This window comes from Callorhinchus milii, unplaced genomic scaffold (assembly GCF_018977255.1).
Source record: "Callorhinchus milii isolate IMCB2004 unplaced genomic scaffold, IMCB_Cmil_1.0 Scaffold11, whole genome shotgun sequence".
Taxonomy (NCBI): Eukaryota; Metazoa; Chordata; class Chondrichthyes; order Chimaeriformes; family Callorhinchidae; genus Callorhinchus; species Callorhinchus milii.
The window spans coordinates 11037359-11058088 of record NW_024704752.1 but is presented as its reverse complement, the minus strand read 5'-3'; the positions used below and the strand labels follow the sequence as shown (position 1 = coordinate 11058088).

The 20730-nt window shown below is 38.0% G+C and overlaps 1 protein-coding gene across 1 annotated transcript; it reads left to right on the top strand.

The window, feature by feature from the left end:
- The first annotated feature begins 2357 nt into the window (after nt 1-2357).
- Nucleotides 2358-19184, top strand: crfb16 (cytokine receptor family member B16). The gene is made up of 7 exons (XM_007908837.2): nt 2358-2594; nt 10288-10420; nt 13530-13720; nt 14101-14225; nt 15838-15985; nt 17376-17524; nt 18206-19184. Exons 1-7 carry the CDS (start codon nt 2516-2518, stop codon nt 18494-18496), a joined length of 1116 nt encoding a protein of 371 aa, XP_007907028.1. The 5' UTR covers nt 2358-2515; the 3' UTR covers nt 18497-19184.
- Nucleotides 19185-20730: the final 1546 nt, after the last annotated feature.

The following is a 20730-nucleotide window of genomic DNA, read 5'->3' as shown; positions in this document are numbered from 1 at the left end:
GATATGTGAAATTCAACTCCAATACAAAACATTAGATCAACAGATAACTTCATCACTGGAAGTTGGAGCGTCAAACTCAGAAGAACGAAGAGTAACAGATAGATAAGACTTAATTACTTTATGCACGGGTGTAAATATATGGAATGGTTTGACCATGCAGGCAGGCACTGTTGACCGTTTTAAAAGGGAATCTGTTTCTAATTTATGATGGCATTGGGGATTTGAGCCACTGAAGTAATGAGATTTTATTAAAGGTTCTGTTGAATTGGCCCATAACTATATAGCTACTTTGTTTCTCGTCTTGTACATTCTATCTTCCTTTGGATGCCTGGCGACGAGTTAGAAGGTAGAAATATGGAATCTGTCTGAGGCCACAAGAGAGAAAAACTGAGACAAATAAACATCTGTCCTGAAATTCAACTTTTGAAAATAAAAAATAATAATTTGTTCACGACTGTTTGTGGCACACTGCTGTGCACAATTGGTTGCCATGGTTCGCCCGCAAAATATACAGTCAATTCACTTTACAGTATATTCTGTAATATACTGTATCTCAATGACGTGATATGGCGCTATATAAAATGCAGGGATTATTATTATTTTACCTGAAACAGAAGGGTACAATTTACAATATTCCTTATTCCTTAAAGCATTCTTTAACTTAATTAAGGAACAATTTACTGCACAATGCAATTTTTTTCACAATCTATCAGTTAAGTACTTAAGATCCAAAACAGCAACAACAACAACAACAACAACAAATTACATTCGTATAGCGCCTTTTATGTCAGGAGGACGTCCCAAGGTGCTGGATTCAGGTCTGAAAGTAAAAGACATATTCAAATTTTGGGTCGGATCCATTTTTCTCCTTCAGATATTGATTTATCAGTTGTGCATTCCCAGTTTTTATGGGTTTTCATATTTCCGGCATTCAGCTTATATCGTCAAACATTTACTGTTATTGCTGTGTCGTCAGATTTTTACTATTATTTGTCTCATGTAAGATGGATAGCAGCATGATTTATCCAGATGAAAAGCTAATGGTAAAACAGATCTTCTAGGTGCATTGATATACATGATTGGAACTTTGGTATGCTGTATTTTTATAGTGAGCAGATTAACAAATGTAATGATAAATAAACTATACAGGAAAACCAGAGTAGGAAAAATGTTCAGAGTTCATACATTGATATCTGATTATTGTTTGAATAAACAATACTTTATTGTTTACTTTCAATAAACATTGGAATTTCATTTTTGCATATGAATTTGTTTTATGAATAATAGGTTTTATTTCAAATCAACAGCAAGGCACAATACACTGTAAATTTATTCTAAGATTTTTTCTTACCTTGTGCTGCCAGGAGCTTGACTAAATCACAGTATATGTAAAGTGAAGCCAACTTTGAGACTAATGATTGAACTGATGGAAATTCTATCCTATATTTAATCTTGTATCACATGTACACACCTTCATCAAAGACAACATAAAATGACTCATTTTCGTTGTCTTTATGCATTAACTAAATGTATTATTGGCAAAGAAAAGACAAGACATCCGTCTGAAAAAAAAATTAAAGCTCAGCTTCCTCTGATGGTTTGTGGGCAACTTTGCTGCCCAGGAATGTCCTGGTTTGATCCCTGATCTGTGCAAATCAGCTGATCTCATCCAGTAAAGGGGCTTGCAAAGAGGTAGAAAGAATGAGAGTGGAGGCCTTGCTGCTGTAATGTATCCGTTGACCTCTTCTGGAAAGTGTGCATTTATGGCACTTGGATGAAGACAGTTCCTGATGCCCTTCCATGGTCAAATAACCTACTGACATCCACTGTTTGAGTTCACAAATGATGAATTGCCACTTAACAAAGATACCAGAGGTCTGGTATAAATGTTGTTAATGTATCTGAGCATAGCAATGAGTGAAATCCAAATCCTTCATTCTTGCAAATTCTTTGGGAGGCAAAGAAAGAGGTTGAGTATTTAAAATCCTTGCATTTGATATAGGCGGAGGAGTTTCAAAGTGCTTCACAAGTTATGCTATAAAGTGCAGTGACTGCGTACTTTATAGGCAAGTGTAGCAGCAAATTTGTGCACAATAATATCCCACAGCAATCAAGTGAATGGCCAATTTTTTTGTTGTGGTAATTCGTGGACAATTATTCAAGATATAAGCTGCTTATTTCTATTTTTATGAGAATTCTGGGAGAGCTGACAATGGCTACCATTGGGTTAATGTATTGCCTGAGAGTGATGCTATCTCTCGATTTTTACAAAACACCTCCTCCTCCCTGAAGGCATTTACATGAAATCCTCCAATTAAAACGCACGCATGTATAATTATGCCGGCTGCAGTCACAGGACAGAACTCAACAGACAGAAGCCCAGGACAGTGGGTCGACTGAAACGCACCTCAAGTTTAACATTGTGCGAAGAAAAGAAGTTACGAAAAGAAAAGAAAAGAAAAGAAAAGAGAGTTCTAGAGAAAATGCTCTTCAGAATCAAGCGCCTGAATTCGGAATGGTTTTGAAACTATCACTGAGTACAATAGGATATGTTCTTTTCCTGTCAACCACTCTGCTTTCAACACCGGGGACAGGTACGTACATGTGAGTGGGAATCAATTGCACAAGAAGTTTGAAATGGAAATTGCACTGGGTGAGTGCAGCGCTAAGCTGAGCTGCTAAAGTTTTTTTAGCTTCACTGTGGGGAATGATTCAGTTTAGAATATTAACTGGTAGTTATACAAATTTTTAAAAAACGCAGAGAAGACGCCTTACAAATTTATACATAACTTGCTCCCAAACCCCCCAAAATACAGGATTCAACATCTTTACAATATTGTATCAGTTCCTAATTTTGGTAGAGATACAGTTCACGTACCGCTGGTGTTTTGTTCGGAATACTGGAGTCATCCATACTGAACAGAAGGTTATGAATTTGAATGTTGGTTGGTGGTTAGTTGTCTGATTTCAGCTGGTGTGTTATAATTGTCATTAACACATGTAGAGTGAGGGAGGGGAAGAAAATATTCAGCCAGACTTTCGCCTCATGGTCACCATCAAGTTCGTCCTGCTCAAAACGAGAAGTATGTGAGGCTTCCATAAGGACAGCATAATGGTTAGCTGCAAGTCAAAGACTCTCACTGTCTCACCATGTAGACTCAGACATCAAGAATCTACCACACACTGTGGAATTATACCACAGGATGAGTCAGTGCATTCAGGAGAAGAGCAGGGGGCGGAGGAGAATATTTTTTAAAAAAAACTTTTGTAATTAACTTCTTTCCATAAAGTGCAAGCTAAGGGAAAGCTCCTTTCTGATTTGTGTGGATCACTGGCTTTTGGTTATTAATAATAATAATAATCCTTGCATTTAATATTGTGCCTTTCACATCATCGAGATGTCACAAAGCGCTTCATAGGATATGCTGTTAAGTGGATTGACTGTGCATTTTGCGAGTGAAACATGACAGCCAGTTGTTCATAGCAATGCCTCACAAACAGCCATGGAGTGAGTGACCAATTTTATTTGGGGGATTCGTTTGGGCCAGGACATTGGGAGAAACTCCCTTCTCTTTTCAACTAGAGCTATGGGATCTTTAACATCCAGGAAGATGGAACCTCGGTTTAATGTCTCATCTAAAGGATGGCACCTCCGACAATGTAGCACACCCATAGCATTTCCAGTGGAATGTCAGCTTAGACTGTGATTCCAATTCCGATGCAAGATTTGAATGCACAACCTTCTGACTCAGAGGCGAGAGTGCAACCACACACAGCTTGGTTCAAGGCTGGACTCAAGACTCTTCTCTTCGACCGTGCCTTTGGTCGCCCTCCCACCTCTCTGCCTTCCCTAATCTCTACACCACCCCCACTCCCCCATGCTCGGGCCCCAACACTTGACTGTTCAGCGCTTTGGGATCCAACTTGAAAGGAGCTCTATAAATATAATTTTGTTGTTGTTGGTTCTTAAGCATTGCATTTTAATGTTCAACCCTGGAGTGAAAAAAATCTACCTAATGAAGCAAGATATTAAGTTTAAGAGGCTGATGCTGCTTTTTACACTGTATGGTTCCTCTATATAAGGGCTCTAAGACTCTACCCTGTGCGGAGGGTGCTCTATAAGTCAACTTGTTTGTTTGGTTGCTAGCTCCTTCAAAGCTGGAAATCTTAAACAGGCTGAGATTCATTACTATTCCCATAATTACAATACCAGGGTCTACTCTATGCATTGAGTCCCATTAACTCATAGAACTGTGGAGTCCTGTAGCTCAGTGGTTAGAGCACTCGCTTTCCAAGCGAGAGACCTGAGTTCAATTCCAGGCAGGGGCGAAACCTTGGGCAAGTTTCCTTACTCCACACACCTAATAATAATCCTTCCAAAACCAAAAACAATAATAAATTGGTCATTTTCAATCCACGACTGTTCGTGGGACATTGCTGTGTACGATTGGCTGCCGCGTTCGCCCACAAATATACAGTCAGTTCACTTTACAGTGTGTTCTGTGAAGCGCTTTGGGACGTCCTCCCAACGAGAAAAGCGCTATATCAAATGCAAGGATAAAAGAACATCACTCTTCACTGAGGGAAATGTAATTTAGGGACACAGTATCTTTTTTCACTGTGACTTGGGTATGAGCCAGTCCAAACTGGTTTCCTCTGTCTGATGTAACTAAGGGTCCAATTTGAAATAAAGTCCTAATGGAACTAATTGGCATTGGAGACTGCAATGGATGGCTTGAGTAGGAAGTGACAACATCACAGTAATTTGCAAGAGGACATTCTCTGTGGCAGGGGAGCGTTTCAGCTGAGTATTGCAGAAGAGAGGGACAAAATCACAAGATTAGTTTAAATGTAGAAGGCCCTTTAAGCCATTTGAACTTATCCTTCAAGAATGCCCAACCCATTGTCTTCCCATCCCAGTATCAAACCTCTTTTTTTTAAAATTAGTCCAGTGCTTTCCTGGCAACCTGTTCCAATGTTGATTACCCTCTAGGTGCAATCTTGTTGTTGTTGTAGGTAAAGAAAGAAATTCCTGGTATTTGTCCTGAAATTGCCCGTTGCAATTCAAAACCTATGTCCTCTTCATCTATTGCCCCTCTGAGTCATGTTCTCTCAAGATTGAAACCCCCTAACTTGTACAATCATTGCTCAAGTTCTTTTCTCTGAAGCTGGCCTGGGAACATTTGATGCTCTTTTGGCTTTTTGTCTGAAATATTCAATTCTCCAGTATTAGCATTCCTTGTCTTGTTAAACAAAAACAAATGGCCAAAACAGAGGAATGCAGGAAATAGTCATTCATGCAAACCTATTTCTCTCTCCCTCTTCTGAATTTGTGTACTCATGCTGAAGGTATATAATTCCATGGATGCTGCCCAAAGTGTCTGTTTCTGTGATCATTGGCAGACATCGTGGTTGAGTTTGATCCTCTGATCGTCAATTTATTTTCACAGTTTGGGTTTGAATTTGGGAATATCTGCAATACCAATACCCACATCTATAGGAATCCCATATACATTGGCAATTGTGTTAATAACAGGAAGACCTTTGATTGGACTTGGACCATTTCTTTCTGTGCCCAAGACATTCCTTATGATTGTTTCCTGCAAACAAACACTGCATAATCTATTATACTTCCAGTTTCCCTTGCCACGCTCAGTACAGAAATAGAAAAGGAATTTTGGCCACTCCTATCTCTTGAGTGCAGTCTTGTATTATTATGACAACTGGCAATAATATTCTTGGGAATGACTGGTTGAGAGGTGGCACTGCATAAGGTTTAACCACCTCCTTGGAGTGTCATGCAACTATTTGAGATGATGTTGCTTTCTTTCTCAATTACATTGAATCTTGTGACCCAATAGCATGAGTCATGGTTCTTCTAATCTGATGTCACAGAACTGATGTTTTACTGGAGAATTTTGGTATTAATGTCCTGTAACTAGTGAGGACAAAATCAGCTATTTTGTGACCATCGTTGAAAAGTGGGTGGATATCAAACAAGCATGAGATTAGTTTTACCTGTGATTTTATCCCCAAAACTGATAACCCGCTGACATTCATAGTCTGGGTGTAGAATGGTCACTAAGGAGAGATACTCAAAAGACCACTGAGTAAAATTCTACTTGGGTCTTGATTTACTCTTTTGACGTAGCATTTTAGAGTCTGCAGAATTTGGCAAATTGTTGAATTCTGTTTTAATTGAAAACAGTTTCATGTAGTTCTTTAAAGAACTAAAAGGAGGGGTTGAATGTGCTCATTCACTGATAGTATCCACAATTCTGTTCATTTTAACTGCTAATTTTAATGAGCCTTACATTTGATATAGCAGCTTTCACATCAGGAAGATTTCTCAAAGTGCTTCACAGGTTATACTGTGAAGTGAATTGACTGTATGTTGTGAGCGAACTGCATATCAAGGGCATTTGACTTCAAGCCAAAGCTTTATTGACATCTTTTGCAAGGCCACATTTAAAACGTGCTAAATTGTAGGCACCATACCCTGAAAGAACATTGCTACATTGGAAGGAGGTTCAGAAAAGATCCAACAAAGAGCTCAAAATTCCAAGTAATAAAAAATGACTCAGAGTAAATGAACAGTGGGGAATAAGTACAAGAACCCCCTACCAAAAAAAGGCTTAGAACATAGGAAAATACTAAACACAAAAAATGCAAAGTTGTGGGTTTGGGGGTGTCAGGTGAGTCAATGAAGCCAATGTACTGCTAGGCTAGGCTTAAAAAATCACTTAGTGCATTCCATGAGAATGCATACTCATATATATCCAGTGAACTCTGCTTCGAGCTCACCCTCTGGCAGTGAAACAAGTTGTCGTACATTCTTTACCACAAATGATGAACTCAACTGAAGCTCTTGGGACACATTTTCTAATTTTTTTATAATCTTCATATTATAGACTTTGCAGGTTATTAAAAATTAATGCTTTTGCTTTAGTTTTTTGAAGGCTCAAACTAAATCTACAGTAAAGCTTAAAAATGTCAATTCAAACATTATGAAATATTCTATGCATTAAGCCGTTCGCTGCAACATTATGCATTTGAGTGATTTGTTGGGCAGTTTGGATAACGCCAAGCTATTAGGAATGTTTTTCAACATTGTTCTAGAATTTGTTATATTGTTATGATATTACACTTTCTTCTCCAGCTGTGAGGACATACAATTTGCTCTCACATACCATTCTGCTCTGTACTCTTAAACAAAGGTAAAGGAGGGATGTGAATACATGACAGCTAGTGCAACTTTAACCATAATGACTACTTGTTACAAATAATCCAGATATACACAGGTACATTTCAAATGTGGAGTATGATCATTTTGAGATAGCAATAACTAACTGGTCAAAGATGGACAACTGGTCAAATCCGAATATTGTTCAGTGAGAGGTAATATAAATAATTCTAATAGACAGACCTTCAAGAGGTTTAACATCCTTTACCTTGGAATTCCGCAACCCATTTTGCAGAACCTTTTCTCAGGAATTTAAGTGGGTTGGACAGAGTCCATTCCATGTTGGGTTGTTCATGATCAACAAGACGGAATGTGCTAACATCAGCCAAATACTCATTACGGAATCCTCTTTTCCGTAAAAGCCTTTAGATTTCTCCAGAGACCATTAAAGAGGAAAATCGTAGAACACTATGAATGAGGGTATGAGAGATAGTACATAACATTTTTTTTTCATTTTATATTGTTGCTGTTTTCCTTTTCGAGGCCAAAGGAGTTAAATACATAATTTGGACAATGTAAGAGGTGGTTCAACAACATAAGGGTTGATGGGTTTACGTCTTGTAAGAATTGAATCATTGTCTTTGGTAGTTGCACAACCTTGCACTAAGGTATGCGTTGGACAATACTGTGCAACTGCACACTTAATGAATTACAAGAAATATGCTAGAACAATGTTTACTGTTGACAATAAAAACACATGTGTTTGTAGTATTCACACTATCAAATACTAAGCAGAGGAATCCTCCTGAGCATTTAATTGTTAATGCCAGATTCAGTTCCCAGTCTGGGCTGGAATAAGTGATCCAGGCTTGATTGGTGGTCGGGGCTGAGGACGTTGTTTGATGTCCTGGAGCTCATGCTAAAGAAACATTTTACTTGGATTCCTGCTTCTGATCAATATCAATTTATTCCCGCTTCTGATCAATATCCGTTTACTCTTGCTGGAGATTATGTGTGTATGTATGTGTTTTTGTGTATGTGCCTTTATGTATGTGTATGTCCGTATGTGTGTGTATTTGTATGTGATTGTGTGTGTGTATTGGGCTCAATAGTTATATTCACTTCACCACCTATGCCCCAAGTAAATATCTGAACATATGCTGTTTCGGCTATCAGATGAAGAATGGCTTTGGGGTAGCTATTCAAGAGTGTCCATATCTTAACGATTTCTCTTTCTTTAGCTATAATGAACAGCTATTCTTGATGTTGAACACGTCTAAACTCATTCAACAAAATCCTTCTGTTTCAAAATGATTCTGTACTCTTTTTCTTAAAATTTCTGACAGTAGTAAGCACAGATACAATGGTCCAAGTCAAAATGGACAAAACTAAAATGGAAATTTGTCTCATTTCTCAGCAATCAAGTTCCTCACTGATATGAGCACAGAAATTCTTGTTCTCTACTAGCGCATCTCAGTATTGAGATCATGTTAATTGAGCCCTTGAGGTTTGCTTTGTCGGGTTTATGATGCCATCTGGATGATACATTGCAGTGTTGTAAAAGACATTAATAACGTGAACTCCTTACTTCCCTCAATCCCATCCTCCTTCAATCTGTAGCCTTTTAAAACTGAAGCTTAGTGTCACTCAAACAATACTTCTTGATTTATCTGTTCTCCAATCCATTCCAACCTTTGTGATCTGCTGTTCTCTAGTTTTAGCTTTCACCCCTCAAGCCATACTGGACAGTGCAATGTTAACCTGTCTTCACTCTGAAGACTGTGAAGTTCCTACTGTTTGAGCTTGGGTCCTTCTGCTCTGCTCAAAAATTGCCACTTTGACTCAAAAAGGCAACAGAACAAAATAATAATACTAATTATTACTATTATTTTGTACAAATGTAGCCTCCTTGTGTGTAAAAGCTAACATGGTCCTTCCTGCAAGTATTATTATTATATAAAATATTATTATTTTCAGAACAAACAAAATAATAATAATCCTTGCATTTGATATAGCACTTTATTATGTCTTCGTAAAATAATAAAAGGCTGGAAATCACCACTGATCAATCAGCGTCTAAAAGAAAAGAATAAGCCAACATTTCTGGCTTTGCCTGTAATCGCACAACAGTCATTAGAACTGAAATAATGACTATATTACAAAAGAGTATGCAGGACGTAAAATACAAAACATATTGAAAGATATTTGCAGGCCCCAGAGAGTAGGATGAGAAGATGCCTCTTCCCCTCCTCTCTTGGCTCTCAGAGGCCCAATCCCACTCCAACACTAATCACTCCTCCCAACATCCCCATCAGTGAATCAGTGACTGCTCCTTCTCAAGCATTTTCTCTTCCAACTATGGTGGATGTCCCTCTGTTTCTTCCCTCACCACTGTCAATGGCTCTAGGTGCTTGTTTCTGCATCTACATACTGTACCTGCAAGTACCATATAACCTTTGCTATATCATGACTCAAGTTTGCTTGTCATCTGCATGAATGGAGTAACTTTAGGCAAGTGAAGGTTCCAAATCAGTTAACTTGTAACTTAATGTTACATGCATGAAATCTGCTCTTTAAGAAGCTTGCATTGCAACCACCCATCTATTGCAGTGTAAACGTGCCAGGATGTTTCGGGAGTATTAGGAAGAGGGTATTGCAATTGACTGGAAATACTCCTCCTTTCAGGAAGGACCATGTTAGCCTTTACACACCAGGAGGCTACTTTTGTACACCTTTACGATCAAGATTGCCACAGAACAGTTCAATTGGACCTTGTGAGGAGACACAAAATAAATTGATTGTTGTAATTGTCCACTGATAAAAAAAATGGGCAGAAACTGGATAATGGCTCGACCTGCATTGAACTGATAGCAAACGATAGCCATAACTGAAGGAATGATACAACCAGCCATTTATTGTTTTATGTTGCAGTTGACGTGTCCATCCTTTCAATAGACATTTAATGGAACAGATAGGATCACTCATTGAGTAAATTTCAATTGAAGATTAGAAAGAGGGATATTGTTGGACAAGTTGCTGGTCTTGCTGATCTGTATGTGGCTTTCATGTTGGGATGGACTGATTTCTTGCCTTTTACTGTGTAGGTTCTCTAAGGTTGCCAAAACCTGAGAATGTGTTTGTGAACTCAACAAACATGAAGCACATGCTGCAGTGGAATCCTATCAGCCCTGATGGACACATCAATGGAAGCATCAGCTATTCAGTGCAGTTTCAAGGGTATGTATGATGAAGAGCAGGAAATCAACATGTTGTGGTGACAGTTAGTCTCAGAGTCACAGGTTCTCAAACCAAGTTGCGCTCTGACAACATTAGAGTTACTATTGGATTCTGCTGGAGTTTTTGTTTTGATTCTAATGAATAAAACTGAAATTGAGCTACAATCTTTTACTGTTTCACACGGTGCTATAAACTGTTCATTCAACATACATTAACCTTGTTATATCAAGAAAATTTGCACTTGACATAGCACCATATCATGTTGTTGAAACATCTCATAGAGCTTCACATGAATTACTGTAAAGTGCAGTGACTGAGTAGCAAAGTTTCTCACAAATGGGCTTGAAAGGAATGACTAATTTATCTGTGGGAATGTTGACCAGGACACCAAGAGAAGCTCCCTTCTCTTTTCGAATAGGACCATGGAAATCTTTAATAATAATAATTAATAATAATGATCAAAACAAGGAAGCATTTACAATTAAACATCTAGGTAACCCTAGAATAATGTAGGGTATGATCACAGTTAGCTATATATATATATGTAAAAAAAAGTTGGTAACACAATAGGAAAGACCATAACTGAAGGGTAGGTATTTACATAAAAGTTCTATTTGGATTAGATCTGTTTTAATCTTAAATAGACAGTAGGTAAGCACACAGTCCATTCTTTTCCTGGAATTTGGGTTTTAATCCAGTTCAGGACACTGAGATCAAAGTCTCCTCTCCCCACTGACTGTGCCAAATAAATTTGGTTAGTCTCAGTCCTGTTCCTGATAGTTACACCGCAGTTCACGGCAAAGAGTGCCCACAGTTCAATCCAAATGGGCATAAACATTGTTGCTAGTGTCAACTGATGTAGGTAATGGAGCTGTCATATTCTTTGAGTGAATCAAGATTAGGGCACTTACTTGGCCCCCAGAGTTCAGGAAGCTTTACTCTACATGTAACCCATGCCACCACAGCTGTAATGTTTGTTAATCCGGAACACAGTTTAGATTCGCAAGTTCCTTTATTTATACCTTACACTTCCACAATCTGCCCAGTCACTTCCACAGAATCCTTTTATACTTGCTTGCTTCTCATTGTCAATGTCCAATTGTCGATTAAGTCATTGAAGCAATGTGCAACAACAGCTGAATTTTTAAATGTTTGACCCTAACAGAGGACGACGGTTCATTCCCAGGATCCTAGCATTGACATCCCTAAGTTTAAGTGTGACAAAACCCATTTATTGAATATATAATATATAAACACATACAGTAAAAATAACATTTTACGCCCTCTCTATACTTGCAAATCATGCACTGGATAATAAAGTGGAACCAAGGGGTGTGGGGGAGGGGGGAGAAGAGGAGGGAGGAAGGGGCAACTTTAACACAGGGCTAATGGATTCCCAAATGGCATCTGTGCTCCACAATATTAATATCAGTGGCTATATGTTATCTGTACCAGTATCATATTCTCCACAACAGTATCCCTGCGTCCAGTTGCTGGTTTGTCGTACTGCCCTCTACTGGTAGAGAAAATGTTACAGCATCTATAAATTTGGAAACTTCCTTCTGCAAAGGGAATTCCCTACATTATACCAGATTCCTAATGGAAATGTGTTTGCCCTCAAATCTGCCCATTTTTATGGCATTTGTTTTGCTGAACTGCATTGAAATGTGACACCGTGCAGCCATAATGACCACCAGATTCAGTGGTGGAGACGATGCTTAAGGAGAGAGAGAAAATGCAAAAGAAATGAGAAATTGCAGAAAATCCAACCAAAGAATTGCAAAGACAAATAATGTACAGTACAAATCATTCAGTGCTTTGATGTGATAAGGTGCTATATCAAATGCAAGAATTGGGCATACAGCATACTGTATTAACCTTTGATCAATATTTTCCTATATTGACACTCCTGTGTGCAAACAACAACAAAACAAGATTACATTTGTATAGCGCATTTCACATTGGGAGGACGTCCCAAGGAATAACGAAGGAAAAAGACATGGGAAAAAATACGCTCTTTGGTGCACTAATAAAAGGTTCATCCCAACAGCTGGAGAAACTCTCCGAAATCTCAGAGCTGGGGAGCTGCTGAAAGCCAGTGTCTTAACAGTTTGTGTTCCCTCTGGCCACAGCTTCTCCAGCCTCTTTATTTCAACAGCAATGAACAGCTGCACGCAGCCAGGGGTTCTTCTGAAACACCAGTTTGTTCCAGTGCCCTCTAGAGTCAGCAAGGCGATTATTCATTTGCGTGAATTGAACAGTTCCACCACACACTGGATAGCAACAATTCCCACCCTTGAAAAAGAAACAAATAACAAATTGCTGATGTAAATTATCAGTTAGCGCAGCATTCTAGGACTCATTTAGAGGCAGTATAAGATTACATGGATCCTTCTTTCCCACGGATTATAACGAATATTTCACTGGTCACAGTGAATTCCAGGCTCTTTTTATTTCCACTTGTGCAAAAGACTCATCGTAACTTGTGCAAGCCTGTGCCAGTTGTGTGTTGGAAGTTACGTTGCTTAGTGATGTGATCTGCCTATCCTGGACTTCACTAAGTGTATTCTAATCCTGCTGAAGAAATTGGCTGTAATGTTTGGATTTTGCGTTTGGGTCAAATTGCTGCTAATTTGTGTCATTTGCCCAATGTGAAACTAAGATTGCAGTGTTTTGTTGTTGTCACCAAACCCTTCAATTTAAGGAGTCAGGGATTCAAAGGGAGAAGTAGATCCTTGTCCACAATGTCCCCATTGGCCACGACAACTTCAAATCTGCAGTACACAGGAATCAAATAAAAATGCTCTTCAACCTTATATTTACTCCAAAGACAAAGAATTGTCTGATAATCGATAGAGTGACAACTGGCAACTGGCACAGCGGTACACACACCTTCTCCTTCCTGTCACGTGGAATGACTGACCAACTTTAACTGTTGGACAGGACACTGAGACAAAAGTGCCATGGGGTATCTAAACATCACAAGGATTATTATTATTATCCACCTGAACAGGCAGGCAACACTTGGTTTAAAATCTCAACTGAAATGGGCACAGATAACAATTTAGTTCAATCTCCTCAATGTAAATCAAATTGTTTCTTGTTTCAGCGAGTTTGAAAGAATTCACTTGGAGAACACTTGGCGAAAAATCTTTGAATGCACCAACATCACCGTCAATCAATGTAATGTCACAGTAGACATTGCATCTGATGTCGAGTATGATCTGAAAGTTCAGGCACATCTTGGAATCATGACTTCAGAGTGGGCATTCATAAACAAACTGTTCTCTCGGCAAGACAGTAAGTACTGTACTACATTACAATTTCCCGATCAATCGGTTTAGATATCTAATTGATAAAGCAGCCTCCGATCTTTACTTTCTCCTTACTTAGCTGATCTCAGACAGAGAAGCTATAAATTGTCCTTGCCCAATGGATCGGTGTGCCCGTGCTCTGCTGGTGTGACTGTTTGCATTTAGCACTTTGAGTTTCTTCCTTACCGAAATTCAATGAAAGATTTGTCCTCTGGAGGAGTTAAGGAAGTTTTGTGTACTTGTGAACTCAATGCAAACAATCGTTTAAAATCCTTTGTTTGGATAATAGTACAATAATATATATAACAATAAGTGTAAGCCATTTATAGATCAGTAATCAGAAATACTTTTTTAAAAAACATATAGCGATTCTTACAACACCAACCCTGACCGTAAAAGTGAGTGAAAACCAATTAAGAGTGAAAGTCGCAGAAGTAGAGAAGAACATTGAAGCCCATATTTATTACTGGAAGGATATTGCAGATCCACAAGTAAGTATCTCACAAGTAAATTTTGCCTCATATGTGATTGGTGTATTCATGTAATCTATGTTGATTCAGGCTCTCAATCTTCTGTTTGAACTAATCTGTAGGAAACTGATATATAGCAAGTCTGCCAGAAACAACCTTGTGAAGAATCTGAGACACTTATTCTGTCATAACATTTCTGCCAATGACATAACTGATGTACATCAAGACAATGATATGATGGTTAATCACTATACCTGACTTTACACTGCAACAGACACAGGCACTACAAGCCTCTAGTACATGTTTAATGTCAGAAATTTATTGTATTAGGTGACATTTGCAGATTAAAATTCACTCGAGAATAGGCCAGCATCCCAGAACAATCTTTGTTACTTCTTCTAACACAATTACTGTCAGATTTCAAAAAATATTTGATAAAGTTCGACATAAAAAACTTCTAAAGAAAGCTCGGCTCATGTCTCAATGGCTCATTAACTATCTAGAATTAAACTGGCTTAGCAATCAGATACTCAAAGTGAGGATCAATGAAAATAGTTCAACTTGAAACCAGGGAGGAGGGGGCAGTGAAGAAGATTCTATTGAAGAAAGAAAAGATTAAATTAATATTCAGTCTGTATTTTCTGTGCTGTTACTAAAAATAAATTAGCTCCTAACATTTAAGGCAATAGTCCAACAACAAAATCCACTTTTGTCACTCGCTTTATGCACAAATATGACTAGTATATTAGTTTTCAGTATCCACCCAAGAGTACTACCAACCTTTTGCCACTAGATGCCATCAGGGTGTTTCATAACAGAATATTTCACCAGTAGCCAATGGATAACGGCCACTTATACTTTTAGTTCAACTCTGTGACAAGGAATCACTCTCGTCTCCATTTATATCTGACAATGCCTCGCTAGCTTATGACTGTGATCTTTAAGTTGCTAAATGTACTTTGTGTAATGATACAGGCACTACTCTTCCATGAGAGGAGGGTCATGAGAATTTAAGAGACCATGGAACGCAATAAGACAATGCAACCCATCAAGATTGCTCCTTCCCAGCCACACAAAAGCTATCCTATCAGAAACATCTCTTATTATCTGGGGGAAAGTTTCTGCACAGAGACTGCAATTCCCTGAAATCAATTAAGAACACCTTGAACTTATTCTTCCGTTCCCATAACTCTAACTTGACCTCCTCTTTCCACAGGTTACATCCCCACAACCTGTCCCAGTAGCACAGAAATTGCATAGCGTAAATATTTCTGTCCACATGGAGTTACCAAAATTGGAGGATTTTATCGAGTATTATAAATTGGGAGCCATGTATTTAATAGTAGTTAACAAACTCTTTGCTACATCTTGTGCTTTTATTGGTACACATTGAGCTATTAATTGTCATAACATACATACAGAACAATCCTGGAGTAATTTGGTTTGCTCTTTAAACCTGTTTCAGAATTCCATAAGGAATGTGAACTTAGGAGGAGGTATCTTCTACTTGCACATAAGAGTTTCAAACTTTGATCTCTACTAGCACAATTACTAGTTAGTAGTTTGCACTCCACAATGAAAAAGGCTTAAAATAATCAAATTGATTTTCCTTTTTGTCTTTTCCTGAATCCAGGTAAATAATGTCACGATTGACCAGACAAAGAATCCTTACAATCTCGACATTGAGAAAGGGGTTACATACTGCTTCCAAGCTCAAACCTACATTTTCAAATACAACAAATCCAGCCCCCGAAGTAAACCAGTGTGTAAATTGGTGAAGAGTAAGTGAAATGTTTACCCTGGAGGTGTTTATTCTCCTCTTCATCATCTTTTTAAAATAAAATTAAGAACCTAGATGAAGTGTCAGGGATCTTTGTGCAGATTATCAGAGGCTTGCGTTTTAAAATTCTGTAGATTGTAAAAGGAAAGGAAGATTGAGGAAGGTAAGATGCTCAACAGTACTAAGGCATAATGACTTTGAAGAAGAGACATTGTGATGAGTTTTGATTCAGCACATTGGGTGATCCATTTGAAACCTTGAGAGAAACAAGAAAGGAAAATTTGGAGATGCAGTAGCGACAGTAACAATACTGATCAAATAGAGAGAAAAGGTTGCAATACAGTGAGACAACATGGAGGGAAGGATCACTTATCAGAAGGCTAACCTATTCTTAATATAAGTAAGGTGTTGGATTTAAGCCTTTGATGAATTTCAGATTTCTAGAGAGATAAGAGATGTTGAAGTGAAAATATATACCTGCCATAAAAGAGGAACCTAAGCTTCTTGTGAGCTTCCTTAATAATCAAATAGAGTGTGAGAACTTTACTTGAGGTTAGAGGAGTTAGTGAGATGGAGAATGTTGATAGTTGAAGGATTATTTATGGAGCCATGCAAAGTTAGCAATCACTCTATTAGACTTATGGGAGACATAAGCTCCATAATAATAATAATAATCCTTGCATTTGATATAGCGCTTTTCACATCGGGAGAACGTCTCAAAGCACTTCACAGAACACACTGTAAAGTGAATTGACTGTATATTTGTGGGCGAACACGGCAGCCAATTGCGCACAGCAATGTCCCACAAACAGTCGTAGATTGAAAATGACCAATTTTATTATTGTTTTTGGTTTTGGAGGGATTATTATTAGGCTCTGTGTGGAGTAAGGAAACTTGCCCAAGGTTTCCCCCTGCCTGGAATTGAACTCAGGTCTCTCACTTGCAAAGTGAGTGCTCTCACCACTGAGCTACAGGACTCCATCTTATGGAGCTGAAGGAACCAAGATTTTCATTGCTCTACTGAAGAACCATGGGGGAATGAAGCTTTAGTGATTCTCCAATTCTTCTGTGAGCAGAGCGAAAGTTGAAGGAAATTGATGAATGGCATGTAGAATCATCAGCAAAGTAAATGGATAGGATCGGATAAAAAGCAATAGTGTTGGGTTGAGATATTGATGTGGATAGGAATAAAGTTGGAGAGATAAGTTATGTTACATATCTGGATATGTTATCCAGATACCTGGATAACTCCAGAGCTGAATTCAAAGGATAAAACATGAACTACAGCAGAGATAAAAGAGATTTTTGAAGGGATGGGGATCTTGTGTTTGTGCTTCTAATGTAAGGTAATGATTGAGTGATTGTTTTCTAATGACCCACTCATATTTCAGATCCTACACCCTATGAGATTTTAATCACTGTGACCATAGTGTTACTTCTTGGAACAGCAATTATAATGGTGTTCCTGGTTCTCACGTGGAAACGTTGCCAATGGATTAAATCTTCCTTGTTTCCCAAAATTTCAATCCCTTCCGTATCGGTAAGTTTGCGCAAAAATCCTACTCATTATCTTAATCATTTTGTATTTGAACATAGGAACTCCTCTCTGATTTTCAATATAATGAAGATTGTTCCTTTTCAAAGAATCACAATATTGGTCAGATGCTAATTGTTATTTCAATACAATACATACAATATTTGGGCTGCAGGGCAATTTTACAACAACAAATTGAATTTATATTGTGCCATTCACATCCAGAGGGCTTCCCAAATTGATTTTAAATACGTTTAAAAGTTATTCTGCATTAACCTCACCCAAAGTTACTGCTTGAATTTTCCCTTTTCTAGTTCAGGAATATTGAAGTCAAGTGTAGTACACTGATACCCATTGCAACTAACTCAATACAGAATTAAATTACTTTACATGCAGCTGTATCTCAGTTTGAGTGAATACATTCAGAAAATGACAAATCTAATTTTAAACAAAGGCATTATAGAATGCTTAAAAATATAATTTTATTTGCAGTTTTTTAAAAAAATATATACTTAAACATATTAATGTCTGAAAAAGAATGAGATTTATTGTTGTTCTACTAATGTAACACCACCTCCAGTAACCCCACTGAAAAGATATAAAGCATTTTTATTTTTCTAGTTTAAGAATGATTTTAAATGGAAACACAGCATTACAAATAAGTTATGTATTATTCCACTCTTACAGTCTTTTGATGATTTTCCACCCAACGGAATGAAGCGAGTCGATAAAAGCAATGAAGATTACGATCTTGTCCAAGTTTTTACTCAGTCAGAGTTATTACTTAATGGATATCCAGCAAGAGATTCAATGCCAGTGCAAACAGGTCCACTGAAGATAGAAGAAAAGACAAACCACAGCACAGGTCAAGATAGCAGGTCCTCCAATTGTGTTGTATCAGGAAATGCTTCCCAGTGGCCTGATTCAATGGAGATATTATGCTGCAAAGCATATCAGTCTCAAGCAGTATCAATCTAAAACAAAGACATTTAAAATTAACAGGTAATGAACCCATGATCATACAGATACTTTCTGACTCCAGCAATATAACCTGACAAGTCTTCAGAGCTACAAGGATGCACAACTGATTGGTTTGAATCTCAAATACGAGCCTTCCACCCTACCCTATTGATTTCATCTTTAGATCTCCAAAGATTTCAGGAGTCTGCTGCACTGACATGTTTGACAAGCCAAATGGAGGCTTGAATTAACTTGCTAATCCTGCTTACCTTAGGGAGAGGTGGTGAAGCTGTTCTTTAAAAGTGTTGCCATTGCTTGGACTAGTTGTTGGATTATGTTTAAGAAACTCATTGATAACTGACTGATGGCATCATTTTGGTACTCTGCAAAGTGAACAGAATATTTGACTTCGGCCAGAATATTATTGTGAACATCTGTTCAACAGTTGGATGTATAACATTAACCCAACCTGAATTCTTCTCTCTATATATCCTGGGTCCACAAGAAAGAAAAATCACGTTTCATCAGAAGTCATTTCATCTGCTCTGCAGTAAAGCTGAATGAGATGTTAAGCTGTTTCCATATTACTGCTCATGTGTGTACACTGAAAATTCATAACAACTGAGTGCCACCATCAGCACTCTGTTTACAAACTTCCAACAGTGATGGTTAAAGGATTACCTGTTCAATGTTCTTACTCTTTCAGTTTTCCATGCATTCATTTGTGTATATATATGTGTGTGTACATATATAAACGTTTCTAGATTTATTTTCCTTTTTCTAAAATATGGACATCCACAGTTATATATGCTGCGAACTGCTGGCCATTTTGGAAAGCAACCCGACATTCCCCTTCTGTTGGCTATGCACCTCACTCTCTACCTCTGGACAGGAATTCCACCTTCCAATATCAGGAATCTGAATTCTGCTATACCTACCTCAGGATTCCAGCCAGAAGCTTTCTATTTATCTGCGTTGTGCGCAGAGGAACACAATGGAGTTTTTTAAAATCTGGATAAATCTTTCACATATTGTGTTCTCCAAGAGTCTGGATGTAGAAACAGACGTAATTCTTTTGACATTGATATTGTTTACTTATTTGTAATAAAATAAATGAAAAAAATGCGTGTTTAAACTTAATACTGCACAGTCCGAAGCATGTCATTATATTATACAATTGTTTTGTGCAACAGATAAGACAGGAACAACAGTAGATGAGTTTGACATTTGTTGCAGACATCATTTGGGATATCCAGAAAAGAGGAAAAATTTAGCATCTTGAGATGAATAGAATTATAAGGAGTCAGCATATATTGATGCTGAGATCTGAGACACAAATTTTCAAGACTGAGGTCGATAGATTTTTGTTTGTTTAGGGTATCAAGGTTTATGGATCAAAAGCGGGTAAATGGAGTTGAGGTACAGATCAGCCATGATCCAGTAGAATGGTGGACAAAGCTCGAGGGGCTGAATGGCTTCCTCCTGTTCCTATTTTTCTCAGAGAGAGATTATGCATTATGAATCCATTGGAGTTCCTTTGAGAAATAATAAAACTGTAGACAAGTGGAAGTCAGTGAACATAATTACAATTAGATTTTCAAAAACCTTTTGGACTCAGAGATCCACGGGAGATTGGTAACAAAATGGGAAGGCATATTATAAAGGCAGATGGTAATTTCTGAATTGTATTGAAAATGATCTGGATCATAAGCAGCAAAGTCCACACAAAGCGTAATAATAATAGTCCTTGCCTTTGATATAGGGCCTTATCACGTCGTTGAAATGTCTCAAAGCACTTCACAGGTTATACTGTAAAGTGAATTGACTGTATTTTCAACTTATATATCATATAACTTCAATGATTCCAACGATGTTTCTTAGTGAGATGTCAATGCTATTTATAGTGTACATAAATGAAGCTAGGCAGAAATCCAACTGTCTTAAGTTTGCTGATGACGCCAAACTGAAGAGTGGGAAGGAAGGGGGTGCTGTTTGTGTGTGTGTTCACAATAGTGATCCTAGATGGTGCAGAAAACATGCAAAAAGTCATGCTATCCAAAGAAATCTACGCAGAAGCTGTGAACAAGTGATAGTAAATGCTGCCTGTGAGAACATTATCTCCCACCTGAGGAAGGAGCTTCCCTAAGGTCGTCAGCTACAGGTTCCAGTGCCTGGTTTTCGGTCTATCACTGGTTCAGGACTGAGGTTATGGTGGGCAGTTGCTGTTGAGATGAAGTTCAATGGTGCTTCAC

Excerpts from the sequence above, each read along its gene's own strand:
- crfb16 (XM_007908837.2), top strand. The coding sequence starts at position 2,516 with ATGGTTTTGAAACTATCACTGAGTACAATAGGATATGTTCTTTTCCTG. Across the intron at positions 2,595-10,287 it reads GCTTTCAACACCGGGGACAG|GTTCTCTAAGGTTGCCAAAA; the intron begins GTACGTACATGT and ends TTTACTGTGTAG. Across the intron at positions 14,226-15,837 it reads AGGATATTGCAGATCCACAA|GTAAATAATGTCACGATTGA; the intron begins GTAAGTATCTCA and ends TCCTGAATCCAG.